The sequence below is a fragment of the Eulemur rufifrons genome, chromosome 7 (genome assembly GCF_041146395.1).
Source record: "Eulemur rufifrons isolate Redbay chromosome 7, OSU_ERuf_1, whole genome shotgun sequence".
Lineage (NCBI taxonomy): Eukaryota > Metazoa > Chordata > Mammalia > Primates > Lemuridae > Eulemur > Eulemur rufifrons.
Genome location: NC_090989.1, coordinates 275,292,212 through 275,308,372, shown reverse-complemented (window position 1 = coordinate 275,308,372; position 16,161 = coordinate 275,292,212). Strand labels below are relative to the sequence as shown.

General features: G+C 37.3%; 1 protein-coding gene across 3 annotated transcripts in view; it reads left to right on the top strand.

Annotated features, from left to right (window-relative positions):
• Positions 1 to 16,161, top strand: part of STRBP (spermatid perinuclear RNA binding protein) — a 127,597-nt gene that overhangs the window by 91,547 nt on the left and 19,889 nt on the right. For all 3 annotated transcript variants that reach the window (XR_011234131.1, XM_069476756.1, XM_069476755.1), the window contains exons 11-15: positions 3,312 to 3,404; positions 3,828 to 4,027; positions 11,144 to 11,302; positions 15,488 to 15,622; positions 15,827 to 15,967. Coding sequence is in view for 2 of the 3 variants with exons in the window: in XM_069476756.1 (XP_069332857.1) it covers positions 3,312 to 3,404; positions 3,828 to 4,027; positions 11,144 to 11,302; positions 15,488 to 15,622; positions 15,827 to 15,967 (728 nt within the window). In the remaining variant the exon portion in view is untranslated. The remainder of the gene's footprint in view (positions 1 to 3,311; positions 3,405 to 3,827; positions 4,028 to 11,143; positions 11,303 to 15,487; positions 15,623 to 15,826; positions 15,968 to 16,161) is intronic.

Here is a 16,161-nt window from a genome sequence, read left to right as displayed (position 1 = left end):
TCTTCATTGTCCAGGAACAGATATTTATTCTATATTTTGTCCAGCTTTTCTAATTGCTCCCATCAGGAAGCCTTTTTTTTTTTTTTTTTTAAATCTACTTAGTCTCCCATACTGGAAGTGGAATCTTGATAGTTTGTCAATTAATGGCAGCTAGAATTGAGAACTACTGCCTTACATACCTGGCTCTCCTCATCCATCTTCTGCTCCCACCTGCTCCTTGTTCATGCCACTCCAACCACTTAGGCCTTCATATTGTTTCTTAGCATGTTCCTGCCTTAGGGTCTTTATATTTGCTGTTTTCTCTTCCTGGAACATTTCTCCATATGGCTGAATGGTTCACTCTTTTACTTTCTCAGGTCTTCATCAAAAAGTCTCTTTATCAGTGATACCTTTCTTATGAGAACCACTTATAGCAACAGTTCCTCCTTCTTAGGCCTCTCTTACTGTTCTCCATTGCACTCACTACCACAGGACATGTTGTAATTAGTCTCCACCATTATGTATAAGCTCTTTGAGTATAGGGAGATCATTTTGTTCCTGATTATATGCTTAGCACCTAAAATTGTCCTGCACATAGTAAATGCTCAATTAATATTTGTTGTTGAATGAGTTTATAATGGAAATGATTAAGGTACTGGCTTCATAGGGTGCTTATGAGGATTAAATGAGTTAATACATGTAGGCTATTAAGAATAGTGCAGGCCTACGGTAAGCACTAAAATAATTATTTCGAAAAATTGTTGCCTCAGTTATGATTACTTCTCATTACTAGCTATTATAAAGGTTGAAAAGTACTTGCTTGCTTTACATTGTTTTTTGTGATTTTTTTTGCAGATTACTATTATTAGCCCCAGATTTTACAGCCCTTTTCCAGTGGCTAGAATGGTAGAGTGAAGTTTAATCCATGGAGTGATACTTATGTACCTGGAAGATTTAGAGCAGCGGTCCCCAACCTTTTTGGCACCAGAAACTGGTTTCATGGAAGACATTTTTTCCATGGACCCGTGGAGGGGGATGGTTTTGGGATGATTCAAGTACATTACATTTATTGTGCAGTCAAACCTGTCTGATAATGATAATCTGTATTTGTAGCCACTCCCCAGCACTAGTATCATCACCTCAGCTCCACCTCAGATCATCAGGCATTAAATTCTCATAAGGAGCACGCAACCTAGATCCCTCGCATGCACAATTTACAGTAGGCTGCACTCCTATGAGAATCTAATGCCACTGCTGATCAGACAGGAGGCGGAGCTTATGTGGTGATGTGAGCAATGGGGAGAGGTTGTAAATACAAATGAAGCTTCGCTCACTGGCCTGTGACTCACCTTCTTTGTTGCCTGGTTCCTAACGGGCCACGGACTGCTACCAGTCCTCGGCCCAGGGGTTGGGGACCACAGATTTAGAAAATAGATTCTGTGTTGTATTTAAGCCAGTTTGTGATTTGTAGGCAATCAGGAAGCTGCTTTTTATGTAACTTAATGAGCAAAAGAGTGGTTAAATAGATATAGTTTGTTTTTAACTTTTATCTCTTAAAGACTGTGTTCTGGGAGACTGGCACACTTGTAGTTTTATGTAATGCAAATGAAATACAATACTAAGCAGATATTGCCTTCTGTTGAAGAGAACATCAAGATTGATTGACCTGAGTGGTAAATATTGACCCAAGTAATTGCTGAAGTCAGTGTTTACCCCCAGGGACAATAAATCTTAATCAGAGGATACATAGTTAGTCTCATCATTCTTACTAGAAGCTTTCACTAGAAGTATCTGGGAATCTGGTGGCACAAGCATCTTGAGCATAACTTTCCTTAGGAAGAACCTAACAACCAACTTTTAAGTCAAAGACACAGAATGTTCTTATAAGTACTTGGACAAACATCGCTTGACAATGTTATTAACTGGTGACTATCCAAGAAATTGATTAATATCAGTTCAGTTAGTTTTTGCTCCATGCCAATTATGTTGTTTCTAAGTCTTGTCTTAAGGTAGTTTCTAAGATACAAGGCAAGGATAAAATATCTTTGATCTTCAAAGAATGCTAAGGACACATAAGAATATCTGAAATGGTCAATGATATAAAACTATGGTACTTTATATTTCTGATACCATAGAAACTCTTTCAGAAAGTTAATATGAGAGAAAGGGTTTGTGGAGGAGGTAAACTGTAAATAAGATCTTGAATAGGATTTGAAGAGGCAGAAGAATATTTTATAGCTTGATAATCAGATTTCTGAAAGCATAAGATTTAGCATGTGAACTTTTAAAGTTTGTACAAGTATAAATGTTAAATTTTAGAAATGTTGGAGATGATGAAGTAAAAATACTACCAAAGGTAACTATTTTTAATATTTTGCTATATAGCTTTGTAGGCTTTTCCTGTTCATGCATATAATAGATCTGAATATATGCTACTGTAGCCTGTTAGGGTTACTATAACAGAATACCTTAGACTGGGTGTAATAAGCAACAGAAATTTATTGCTCATAGTTCTGGAAGCTGGGAAGTCTAAAATCAAGATTTCAGCAGATTTGGTGTCTGGTGAGGGCTCATTCCTCATAGATGGAACCTGCTGTTTCCTTACATGGCGGAAGAGACAAACTAATTCTCTTAGTCCTCTTTTATAAGGGCATTAATTTATAAGGGCTCCACCCTCATGACCTAATCACCCCAGATGCCCTATTTCTTAATACCACTGCACTGGGATTAAGTTTCAACATAAGCTTGTAATCCTAGCACTCTGGGAGACTGTGGTGGGAGGATCACTTGGGCTCCGGAGTTCGAGACCAGCCTGAGCAAGAGCAAGACCCCGTCTCTACTAAAGATAAAAAAAATTAGCTGGGCATTGTGGCACACACCTGTAGTTCCAGCTACTCGGGAGGCTGAGGCAGGAGGATCACCTGAGCCCAGGAGTTAGAGGTTGCAGTGGGCTATGATGATGCCACTGTGCTCTAGCCGGGTAACAGAGTGCGACTCTGTCTCAAAAAAAAAAAAAAAAGTTTCAATGTATGAATTTTGGGAAGACACAAATATTCAGACCATAGTATATATGCATAGATATTTGTGTCTGTATATGAATAAATGGGAAATAAGTATATATAAAAAGTGATAATATTAAATTATTTCAAGAAGATTTGCTTTTTAAAATTTTGCTTTTCTAGATTATAAATATGGCAATTTAATTGATCAGTGAAAAGTTATATGGGCCTTGTTGTGATTCCTAAGATTTTCCTACCTGAACATATTAGATACGTGGTGGAGTAAGTAAGATCATTATTTTGACTGATAAAGAATCTCTCAATTGTTTTTAGGTGCTGGGTCTTCAGCTTTAAAGAGGCCATTTGAAGATGGATTAGGGGATGATAAAGACCCCAATAAGAAGATGAAACGAAACTTAAGGAAAAGTGTGCAAAATCTCTATTCTTATAGATGTGAATTAGGATTTATAGCCTTAGATATGAAAACAAAAAATGAAGAATTTGATTGATTTCAATTAGAGTTATAAGAATAGATCTTAGCTGAGAAGTTGATAATTGAATTACTTTTTTGTATTTCCAAGCTTCATTGCTTAGGATACATTATTATTGACAAATGAGGATTAATGTATAGATACAGTAATGCATGCTGTTTTTACAGTGATGTCGTTAATAGCATAATCAGTAATTTTCCAAATTACTTACAACATGAAGTTAATTGGTGTGTTTTGAAATTCTCATTTTTAAGAAACCTGGTGAATTTATAGTGGTCAGTAGAAATCTACAAATGCATAGATTAAAGCAAAATGGCTTTCTGTTTAATTTCTGATCTCATTCCTCTTTCTTTAACAGTCCTGGATAGTAAGGCAATAGACCTTATGAATGCACTCATGAGGCTAAATCAGATCAGGCCCGGGCTTCAGTATAAGCTCTTATCTCAGTCTGGCCCTGTCCATGCCCCGGTCTTCACAATGTCTGTAGATGTGGATGGCACAACATATGAAGCCTCAGGACCATCCAAGAAAACAGCAAAGCTTCATGTAGCAGTGAAGGTACGGTATTTATTTCACTTAGCAGTGCTTTGTTATTTTATGTTCCAAATAATGTGCTTATTATCCTATAGTATATTAACAATTTTTTCAAGATTTTAATGATAATATATAGAATTTTATCACCTGTGAATACCAAAATTACTTTTTGTATAAAATGTGTTTATTATGTAAAATTTAGAAAAACAGAAAAAAATAAAATATGTCAATTGAATATTTCTGAGGCAAAGACCATTAACATATATAGTATTTTGGTTTATTTCTATCATTTTCTGTTTTGTTTCTTTTTTTAAGTTGGGCTCCCAATGTATATGTAATTTTATTCTCTGATGTTTTCATTAATATTGCACTTGTGTTATTCCTTGTTATTAAAATAAAATCTTCATAAATTTTAAGGGCTGTATGATTAACTTGATATGGATGTATACTATTATTTGTTTAAACATTTTCCTATTAGATATTTTGCTGTTTCCAGATTTTTTCTGTCATAAATAAATTTGATCAGAATCTTTGTACATGGTGCTTCTTCTTTATTTTAGAATATTTTCATAGGGAACAATGCCCAGGATTGGACCGATCATTCGTTTAGGTTTGTAGAAAATTTCCAAATAATGGAAATCTCTTTATAAGTACACTTGACTTCTGGCAGATTAATGCCAAAACATCAAAGATCATGTAGACTGAAGGTCAATTTTCACTTAAGAAAAATTCAGTTATAGGCCGGGCGCGGTGGCTCACGCCTGTAATCCTAGCACTCTGGGAGGCCGAGGCAGGTGGATCGCTCAAGGTCAGGAGTTCGAGACCAGCCTGAGCAAGAGCGAGACCCCGTCTCTACTAAAAATAGAAAGAAATTATATGGACAACTAAAAATATATATATAGAAAAATTAGCCGGGCATAGTGGCACATGCCTGTAGTCCCAGCTACTCGGGAGGCTGAGGCAGGAGGATCGCTTGAGCCCAGGAGTTTGAGGTTGCTGTGAGCTAGGCTGACGCCACGGCACTCACTCTAGCCTGGGCAACAAAGTGAGACTCTGTCTCAAAAAAAAAGAAAAATTCAGTTATGTAACAGATTGGTATGAGATATAACTGTTCTGTTCTCATTGTCTTTCCATTTTGCAAGCATTGTTAACATAGATACAAACACCATCCTAGATACCGGGGATATAACGGTGAATGAAACAAAGTCCCCAACTTAGGGAGCTTACATTCTAGTGTGGTTAGGATGAGGAGACAGATTACAAATATAAAACGAATATATAAACATCAGATAGTGATTGCAATGCATACAGAAATATAGTAACCAACCTGTAAAAAATCGAACACTGTATTATTTATATTCTGCCTTGCTTACAAAAGGGGTGTCTGAAGTATGATGAAAGAATATGAGTTTAAATGAGATAGCAAAAGAAAACAAAGAATGATGGAAAAGTAAATCCAGGAGTAAGGCTAAAAATCTAGTTTAATAACAGTGTACACTGAGAAAGAGTCACAAATTTAGAGTTGAGTTCTGTAGCAACTGAACAAAAAGCTTGTGAAATATGTACTATCTATGACATAAGAGCAGTTGATTGTGAGAGTCACAGTTTTTGAATAAAGATCAGGTGGGCATTTCTACTGTGGTAGATCTTCACAAAAAGGAATATCCCTGATATCCTTTAAAGGCATTTGTGATGTAGCGTTACGTTTTTGTGGGTTGTTTCTTATAATAACCTTTAACATACTCTAGTGGTCTCATGGCAAATTGCAATTCAATAAAATTTGGGAGAGTAAATAGTGTGGTGAATTTTAGTACGTGACAAGATTTCGATGCTATCTGTTCTCATTTGATGCAGTGATACATTTTTATAATGTAATGGAACTTTGCGTATGCTTTTGTCTTTGATTCTGGATATTATTTTTTTGTTCAACTAAGCTTTTGGTAAACATGGAGGGGCTGTAAACTTGGGATTAAACTCGTTGACAGACATCTGGAATGTAGATATCAGTTATAATCTGAACATCATTGGATCTATGGAAAGTGTTAACAGCTTCTTGTGACTTGTGTGGAGGTACATGGTCTTCATATCTTTATTTGCCTTGAATGGCAGTTTGGGTAGAATGTGCAGTAACTAGTAAATCTGAAATTTGTGAAGAGTTGAGATTTGCCCTTGTTGAAAATGGGATAAACTAGACTTTTGATCCTCCCAGGTAGAATAAATGAAGTTCGGAGTAAACCAGTTCCGAAGGTTTGAAAATTTGCTTAGGTACTTTATTTGGCTTAAAGTTTCTAATCAGCTATATGGTATGAAGGCCTATTACTAGCTATTAGTCAGAAGTGGCCTGCAGTCTTTCTGGGACTCCACTGCCTCAGGTTTATGACTGGGTAGCTGTATTCCAGAATTTGCTTTCTGTGTTCAGGTGGTTTTCCACTTCAGGTCTTTACAGAATTTTTTTAGTTTTTATTTGTTTTATTTATTTTTTATTTTTCTGTTTTTCAGCTCATTATGGGGGTACAAAAGTTCAGGCTATATACATTGCCCATGCCTCCCCATCCCCCTGAGTCTGAGCTTCAATTGTGTCCATTCCCTAGACAGTGTACATCGCCCTCATCATGTAGGTGTGCACCCATCCCCTCCCCCCCCCACAGAATTTTTTTTATGTGTCTAATTTTCTAAAAGTTAACTTGTGGCCTGCCTGCCTGCCTGCCTGCCTGCCTTCTCTCCCCTCCCTCCCTTCCTTCCCTTCCTTCTCTTCCCTTCCCTCCCCTCTCCTCCTTCCCTTCCCTTCCCTCCCTTCTCTTCTGTCTTTCTCTTTCCTTCCCCTCTGCTTCCTTTCTTTCTTTTCTTTCTTTCCCTCCCTTTTTCTCTCTCTCCCTCCCTTTCTCACTCTGTCACCTAGGCTAGAGGACAGTGGCAAAATCATAGCTCACTGCAGCCTCAAACTCCTGGGCTCAAGTGATCCTCCCGCCTCAGCCTCCCAAGTATCGAGGACTATAAATGCATGCCACCATGCCTGGCTAATTTTTTAATTTTTTGTAGAGATAGGATCTTGCTATGTTGTCTAAGCTGGTCTCAAACTTATGACTTCAAGCAATCCTCCCACCTCAGCCTCCCAAAGCCTGGTGGCGTCACCGTGCCTGGCTTTGACTTCTTTTTCTTATTATAAATATTATAATGTGTGTTCATTATAAACAGTTTAGAAAATGAGGGGGAAGAAATCCCTGATTCTAACATCTGGAAATAATAACCATAAACATTTTGGTATATATATTTCAAGCCTTTTTTTTTGCTTGGAATTCCACACACCAAAAAGTACTAAAAATGAAAAAAAATTTCCCTAAGTTTGATGCAGATTCACTGGGTGGCAAAACCTGACCTGAATTAATGGGCTATTTTTAGTCTTTATTATTCCATTTAGTGTGAATATTTTATGTTTCTTTGTACAAACATGGGGTAGCACCTGAGAACCCACTGGGGATTTGGAAAATATGTGGTATATGTATTATATTTGCTTTCAAAAATGAAAAATTATGAATTCTCAAAACAACCTGGTGCCAAGGGTTTGGGTAAGGAATGGTGGGCTGTAATATATATATACAAGTATATAAAAGTATATATACTTGAAATAGGATCATGCTTTCTTAATCTAAAAATACATTATGAATTTTTTATAGTTAATACAAAGACTGCTCTCATTTTTAGTGATGGCCTAATATTTCATTATTATCAAACTATCATAATGTAACTAATAGTTTTAGATTTAGATGCCTCCGTTTTATCGCTTTGCATCTTTTTTAACTTGTTGATTATCCCTGAAGATACATTCTAAAGGTGGAATTATTAGGTCAAAAAGTAAGCACATTTGAATAATGCATTAAATCATTAACAAATGTACTGGTATTCTTATTATATGCGAGACATATATTGCCAAATTGCCATCCATAAAGATTATACATGTTGTAGGTTCTGTTTATAAGTGGGTTTGGGAGAAAATTTTACATCTAACACGTGTTTCTGAAAGTAGGTCCCACTAGATAAAAATCCTTGCAGTCCTTACTCAATATGTTGGTAGGGGGTTTGTACCTCTTAAGACAAATCACAACAGCGAATAAAATCAAAACAAAACAGGAGGAAATTAGTTCCTTCTGTGTGATCCTGCCCTTGCTGCCCAGCAGCAAGCACCGTAAAGTACTGGAAATTAGTGGCCAGTCTTCCCTTTCCTCTTCTACTTCTTTATCCTGGCAGCCACTCACAAAGGACACCTTTAGGGACTTAATTAGCCATATTCCATGAAAAGAACTTTAGTCATTGTGGGAAAAGATCAGTTAGACAGGGATAAGAAATGAAGCCTCTTTGGAGAGGTTCTTGGAGCCATCAGATTCCCAAGAAATCTGATGAAATCAGATCTCTATCATGTATAAGCCATTAATGTTACTTTCTTTTGAGTAGAGAGCCATGCTGTAGAGTGCCATGTGTTTTCTTTTCACTCTTGGCCCCTAGTCTTTGGGGGTATCATCTTGCTCAATCTCAACCTTTCTGAATCTCAGCCCTCTTCTAGGAAGAAGGGTACATAGTTACACACAGCTGATTTCCCAGCCAACTTGTTTCTATCAATAATAATCTTGTGATTTTTTAGCTCACTTGATGTGTTTTTTAGGTTTAAATTTATTTGCTAGGCACTTGAAACTTACTTTTCTTTGGTATACTACTGATTTTTGGGCTTTAGTAATTGATTCCAAATAAACTTTGGTTCTATCAAAGAAAAAGCTGGGTAGTTGTTGAAGTAGCAAAACAGATTTTACTCAGGAACTATTGCAATAGAGTAAAAGAGACCTCAGTGTAGAACTGGGCTCCATTCTGAATTCAACGTGGACAAGTGGAGATTTATAGCCAAGGAACAGGGAGGATCAGTGGATGGAAAATTACTAAGAGGAGACATCAGGGGTGAAGGATTTCTAGCTTAAGCGGACATAGGGATTCTTGCTGAAGGCAGGCCAGGGTACTCAGACATCACCTGGGGGATAAGAGGAATCAGGAAATTTGATCAGATATCAAGGATGATTAGATATTGAGGGTGGAAGATTCTGGCTAAAGAAATTTAGCATGATTCTTGCTACAACCGGGTTCTTAAGGACAAGCACCAAGGATGGGGACTAGTTGAAAAAGTGGCTCAGGGTATCTGGTCTAGAGTTTGGTCAAGAAGAGAGAGTCTTTGTTGGTTCCAAAGGTCTGAGAACTCTTTACTTTTTTGACTTTTGTTCTGTAGCATATGCTAGTATATGTTCTTAGAATTTGTATTCATAGAAAAATGAATTAATTTGAAATTTTTTGTGTAATTATACTATATTGCAAATGGACACTGTATCCTTTGAGATCTAATCCATCAGTTATGTAAACTATTTGTAAATGTATTGAAATATATTGCTGTAATAAGTAAATAAATGAATCTGTTATGTGAGAAAAGAGTAGAGAGAAATGGTGTTAATTTACATTAGACTATTTTAATTGTCTGTGTTAAGTTGGGAAAAGCTGAATATGTTTAGTTTTTATTGGAATAAACAAATATATTTGTGATGCGTTGGCTTTTGACTTACAGCCTACATAAGTTAGTGTTAATTCTAGACTGATGGCTATTCTCTGAGAGGAGATTTCTAAGGGAGAGCATGTTTGCAGGACTCAGACAGTGGAGAGGTGTTTTCTTTATAAAATATTGATGAGGATATAACCAAATAATGTTAATGTCCTTGGTGTAATGTACTACCTGAGTACTTTTAAGAACTTAAGATGTTAAAAAAGGGTTCTTGGCTTTACTCCCAAGTAAATAAAAGAAATTTATTCGTGATGAATGCCAAGTTCTCCGTATGAATTCAGTGAATTAATTTTAAGTTCTCTTGGTACAGAGTTCTATGTAAGCCCATTTTTTTGTTTAGAGTAACACTTTTATTTATATTGGCAAAGTCCTTTATACAAGATGTCTTTGTCTATACAGGCTGGCTTCTCATTCATACGGCCACTGTAACAGTTTTTTGAGACACCTACTAAGTACAATTGGTATTCTAAGGAAATATGATTTTGCTTTTACACTCTAGCAACTTAGAACCGCTAAAAGCTGAAACAAATGCAGGAATCTTTAGGAACCTAAAGGATGCAGGAACATCCTCTGATATAAACCTTTAGTAACTGACAAAACAAGATCAGCCTACTTTCAAAGAGGCTTATAAAAATGTTAGTGAACATATTCTTTTGTAAACATTTTAAAAACAGTATAACCTAGAAGGAGGTAATAAAAAGCATATATGTGTGCATGTGAGCATGCTTTTGCACACACACCTACGTGTTCTGAAAGCTTTATTTCAAAATGTTTGAGACATCCTCGGCATCAAATGGAAATGTAAGAAGTTTGAACATTGGAGGTAGCCCTAAAATTATCAAGCCTTGAGAGGGAGGGATGGAAATACAAGACTAAAATTGTTCCTAGCTCACTTAGTACAGGGAATAATATTACCCAGAGACTGAATCATTTAAGTCTTTATTATGGTTTACATTGAAAACATAGTAAGTAAGTAGAAAGATTTAGATGTTTGTAATTGATAGACAAATTGGTTTAAAGGTAAAAATATTTCTTGATTCCTTTTCTGGGCCAATTTCTCCTAATGGATTGAATTATAGAACTTAGAAGTCAACTAATCCAGTCTTCCTGTTTTATAGATTGAAAAATGGAGGGCCAGAGGAGAAATATCGGATTAGATCCTCAGGTTTTTTTCTTTCTAATTTACTTTTTATAGTGTGGTTTTTGACTTTCCCCCTCATCCAATTGGTTGAACCAAGCTATGTTGTTTATTTTCTTTACCTCCCACCTCCAAATTAAATGAACTAGGAGTAGCCTCAGATTTGTATTTCTTTTATCCCTTATTTAAACCTAATTGTTCTGAGGAGGTTTTCCCCATTTTTCCATAATGCTACCCTGGTAGGTATACCTTATTTAACCAAGGACTTACAGATTTAGCACCATCTTACTCTTCTTGCAAGGTGTTTTATGGATCCAAATGTTACGAATTTGAAAATTTTATGCTTAATACTTCATCTAATCTCTGGTCTCTGATGTGTGAATAAAATTGCATCTTAATGTAATTTGTACAGGTATTGCAAGCAATGGGATACCCAACAGGCTTTGATGCAGATATTGAATGTATGAGTTCCGATGAGAAATCAGATAATGAAAGCAAAAATGAAACAGTGTCTTCAAACTCAAGCAATAATACTGGAAATTCTACAACTGAAACCTCCAGTACCTTAGAGGTATACTTATATATATATATTTTTTCTTAGAAAACAGTCATATATATGCATTGTAGGAAATGTGAGAGATGTGGAAAAGTATAAATAAGAAAATCAAAAGCATATACAAACCTGTAGATTCCAGAGGCAGATATTAATGTTTTGGTTTATTTTTATCCAGCTCTTTTTTAATGAATATTTTTATGGAGATAGTCATGTTTTCATGCAGTTTTACATCTTGATTTTTTTCACTTGATTCTGAAAACACCTGTAAACATACTGTACACTGCCCAGTACATGAATATATCCTAATTTAACTATTACAGCATTTCCCTATTACTGGCCTTGGAAGCTGCTTCCATTATTTCACAGCTATAATGTATCAAGAGTATCAACAATAACTGAAGGGCAAAAACCTAAAAACCTAAAAGATCTAATGGAGGAAATTTGGGATTATTTGAAGTTTGTGCTAAGCTGTAGGGAGCATTGGATCATCATTTAGTTGGTCCAGCCCTGAAGGAAGGCATAGCCTGACCCAGTGTGTACCTCAGACTGTGAGCTTATCACCACAGGTAACAGAATGGCACAAAATCCAAGTACTGAGTATTATACAGCACATTGGGGAATTAACGGAACCCTTGTTTACTGCATTTTGTGTAAAGAAAATTGACTTTCAAGTAACAGAAGAGCTTACATTAAAAAAGGGTTTTAGTTTGTTGGCTGGGCGTGGTGGCTCATGCTTGGACTCCTAGTACCTTGGGAGGGTGAGGCCAGGAATTCAAGACCAGCCTCAGCAATATAGTGAGACACCATCGCTACAAAAAGTAAAAAAATTAGCCAGGCATGGTGGCATGCACCTGTAGTCCCAGCTACTCAGGAGGCTGAGGCAAGAGAGGATCTCTTGAGCCCTAGGAATTTGAGGTTACAATGAGCTATGACAAAGCCATTGCACAGCCTGGGCAACAGAGTGAGACCCCAAAACAGAAAATAGAAAAAGATTTTAGTTTGTCATTTGTAAGAATAGGTGTTTATTAAAGACTAATGGACTAGTTTTTTTCAGTCCATAGACCCCGTTTAATGCCTGCTTAGTGTCAGGTACTGCAGAAATTGTGTCTAGAGCCTGAAGTTGCTACCAGGTTAGAAGGGTAAAAAGACATGTTTGTAATGAATGATAATGAAATGTGATAAGCACTGCAATTGCAAAATAAATATGATGTGAAATCTTGAAGAAGTGATTGTGAGACTTATATACACGCTCATACGGCCATGTAAAATCAAAGTGAGTAAAGGTTAGCAAGGTTTTAGATGGTGAGTTTTGCCATGTGGAAAAGAGGTGGAAAGAAAGCATTTTGGGCTGGACAAAGAAGAGGTATAATGACATGGAGTTGTGCAAGTAAATGTTTGAGAAGTGCCAAGTGGGTTAGTATGAAGAGAAGTGATGGGGACTGAAGCCTGAGAAAGCCACATTTCACTCTTCATGTGATGTTGTGGAGCAGCAGTCCCCAACTTTTTTGGCACCAGGGACTGGTTTCATGGAAGACAATTTGTCCACGGACTGGGGGAGGGGGATGGTTTCAGTTTGATTCAGGCGCATTACATTTATTGTGCAGTTCAAACCTCTCTGCTAATAATAATCTGTATTTGCAGCCACTCACCAGCACCAACATCACCACCTCAGCTCCACCCCAGGTCATCAGGCATTAGATTCTCATAAGGAGCGCACAACCTAGATCCCTGCATGAATGGTTTACAGTAGGGTTCACACCCATTGTAAGAATCTAATGCCACTGCTGATCTGAGAGGAGGTGGAGTTTATGCTATGATGCGAGCAATGGAGGTCTGGGGGGCGGCTGTAAATACAGATAAGATTCACTTGCTGGCCCACCGCTCACCTCCAGTTGTGGGGCCCGGTTCCTGATAGACCATGGACCAGTACTGGTCCGTGGCCCTGGGCTTTGGAGACTGCAGCTGTGGAGGACAGAAGGCATGGCCCCTGGCTGTTTAGTGGACTGGCCAATTACAGGTGGTAGTCATAGGGCAAGATATTGTTTTGCTGGCAAATGTTAATACACACACCGTAAGAAGGAAGGGCTAATTAATTATTAGGTCCAGACCATTAAGGACAAAAGGAATTAAGAAAGGAGAAAGCAGTGTGGGCTGCACTAATATCAGCCACATTGAGCATGTGAGCGTTGTAATAGTTACTATATCTATATTTTGTTTCTGTGTATTATAGTAGTGGGGGGAGGAGAAGAAAGCCCTTATTCTTCATGTAAAATAGTAGTAACATTAACATTCACATATTTTTATGTATTAATTCACTTTTATAAAAGTGATTTCAGGTTTGGAAAAAAGAGTGATTGCTATAGACCTAGTTTAAAATTACTTATTATCTTTTAAATATAGTGACTGGAGATTTGCCATGAAATTTTAAAAATGTAGATTATAAAAACTGATCAAGAAGGGATATTTATTGCAAAATACCAGGAATGTTTATTAAGCTTTCCTTTCAAAATTGTCCATTGTTTGACTTCTGCACCGTCAACCACATCGTATCAACTTTAGGGTATTTTATTAAGAGAGTCTTGGACTGTGCACAGTGGCTCACTCCTGTAATCCTACCACTCTGGGAGGCTAAGGCAGGAGGATTGCTTGAGGTCAGGAGTTTGAGAATAGCCTGAGTAAGAGTGAGACCGCATATCTACTAAAAATAGAAAAATTAGCCGGGTGTCATGGTGTTCACCTGTAGGCCCAGCTACTTGAAAGGCTGAGGCAGGAGGATTGCTTGAGCCCAGGAGTTTGAGGTTGGTGTGAGCTAGGCTGACGCCATGGCACTCTACTCAGGGCAATGGAGTGAGACTCTGTCTCAAAAAAAAAAAAAAGTTGATATCCGTTAAGTTTGTATACATAATATGATACTTTTGGCATTCTTTCAGTTTATTCAGCATTTCTTGAGTAACTACTGTGGTGGAATTATAAACATGATCTCTGACCTCAAGAAGTGCTCAATCTTTGGTTTTTCCCTTCTCTAAACTATAATTGTAGTATTTTTTGGGGGGGGGGAGGGTTTGTTTGGTTTTGGTGTTAGCCTCTCTCTTCATTTGAGCCTTCACATTCTTACGTGAATTATTTCTCTTTCCTACTTCTAGTCTTACAGCTTCCGCAAGCTTTCCACCACTGTTAGAGTGATTTTTCTGTAGCACAAGTCTAACCATGTCATTTTCTAGGTTTAACTCTTTCAGTGGCTCCCCATTATCCATAAGAAAGCCTAAAGCTTATTTGCTTGGCATATGAAGTCCTGTGTGATTGGGCCACATCAGTGGTTTTTCTGATCAGGTTCTAATATACCAGCTTCCTCTCCTCACTTTCTTTTCTTGCTATTCTCAAACGTTCTTTCCCTCTCTTGAGCCTTTGCATTGCTATTACTATTTCTTCTGTTCAGAACGCCCTTTATTGAAATCACCTGATGATGGTCTGGTACTTACATTTTAAGGTCAGATTCACATGTCACTTGCAAGAAAACTATCCTGCTTGCCCTAGAAAAAGTGATTCCTTCTACTATGTTTCCATAGCATACATTAGTTTCCTAGCATACATTGTTTTGCAGTGATTGTGTCTGTCCCTCCCACTACAATCTGGCTCCTTGAGGGGAAGGAATGACTGTCTTTATTGTTATTTTTAGGTTTCAGAATCCATAACCTGTAGCTTACTGTTTTTACTTTAGGTGCCTTTAAATCTGTTTAGAGAGACTGAGAGATGTATAGGAACATTTCCCTCATATCCCAAATTGAGGCTTCTTTCTTCCTAACCCTAAAGATGACAGATGGTGAACCCTTAGGCATCATGTGAATCCCACTTGTTCTGTTTTCTTTGATAGTAATTTAGAGTATTATTCTTAGATCATGAACACCACAGATCAGACTCTTGAGTCCCTGTAGTGGTGAGGCTACAGTCTTGAATACTAGTCTGTTAGGACAGCCCTGCTTTGAAGGCAATCTGGCCAGATGACTGCAGTATTTACTGCTTATAGAGTTTTCACGCCTTTAATAATACTGTGCCATTTGTATACAGAGGTGACTCATCCTCTCCCCTAAATGCTTTAAAATAGAATTTTTGAGCCCCTCTTTTAGCATAATTATATTAATAAGAAATTTAATATTGCAAAATCCTACTTGATTGAACCTCCAGTTTCCCTTTCTCTTGTAGGTAAGAACTCAGGGCCCTATCCTCACAGCAAGTGGCAAAAATCCTGTAATGGAGCTCAATGAAAAAAGAAGAGGTCTCAAGTATGAACTCATCTCAGAGACTGGGGGAAGCCATGACAAGCGCTTTGTAATGGAGGTATGTGCCTTGTTACGAGCCAGCCTTATTTTTCCTCACAAAGACATAGGATATCCTGAACTTACATGTAAAAAAGTTTTAGACTGAGTCAGTTCTGTGGCACTGTTAGATTTTTTTCATGTTTTCTGTGTTAGGATACATTTAAATTAAAACTACATAGAGGAATTGCATGGGATAATTACAAAGTATTGTTCTTGATTTTAGGTAGAAGTAGATGGACAGAAATTCAGAGGCGCAGGTCCAAATAAGAAAGTGGCAAAGGCAAGTGCAGCTTTAGCTGCCCTGGAGAAGCTGTTTTCTGGACCCAATGCAGCAAATAATAAGAAAAAGAAGATTATGCCTCAGGTATGAATTAAGCATTAAACCTTACAGAACATTTGAAAAATGTTATAGGAATTAAATTTGCTTTCTTGTCCACATGCCACTTTAGCTTTTTCTGAAGTTGTTTCTTGTCCCTACATTGGGCAGTCTTTTCTTTGGGTTAGGTCATGAATAATATATAATAAATATATTAGTGGGTCCCTCTTCTGTGGTCTTTC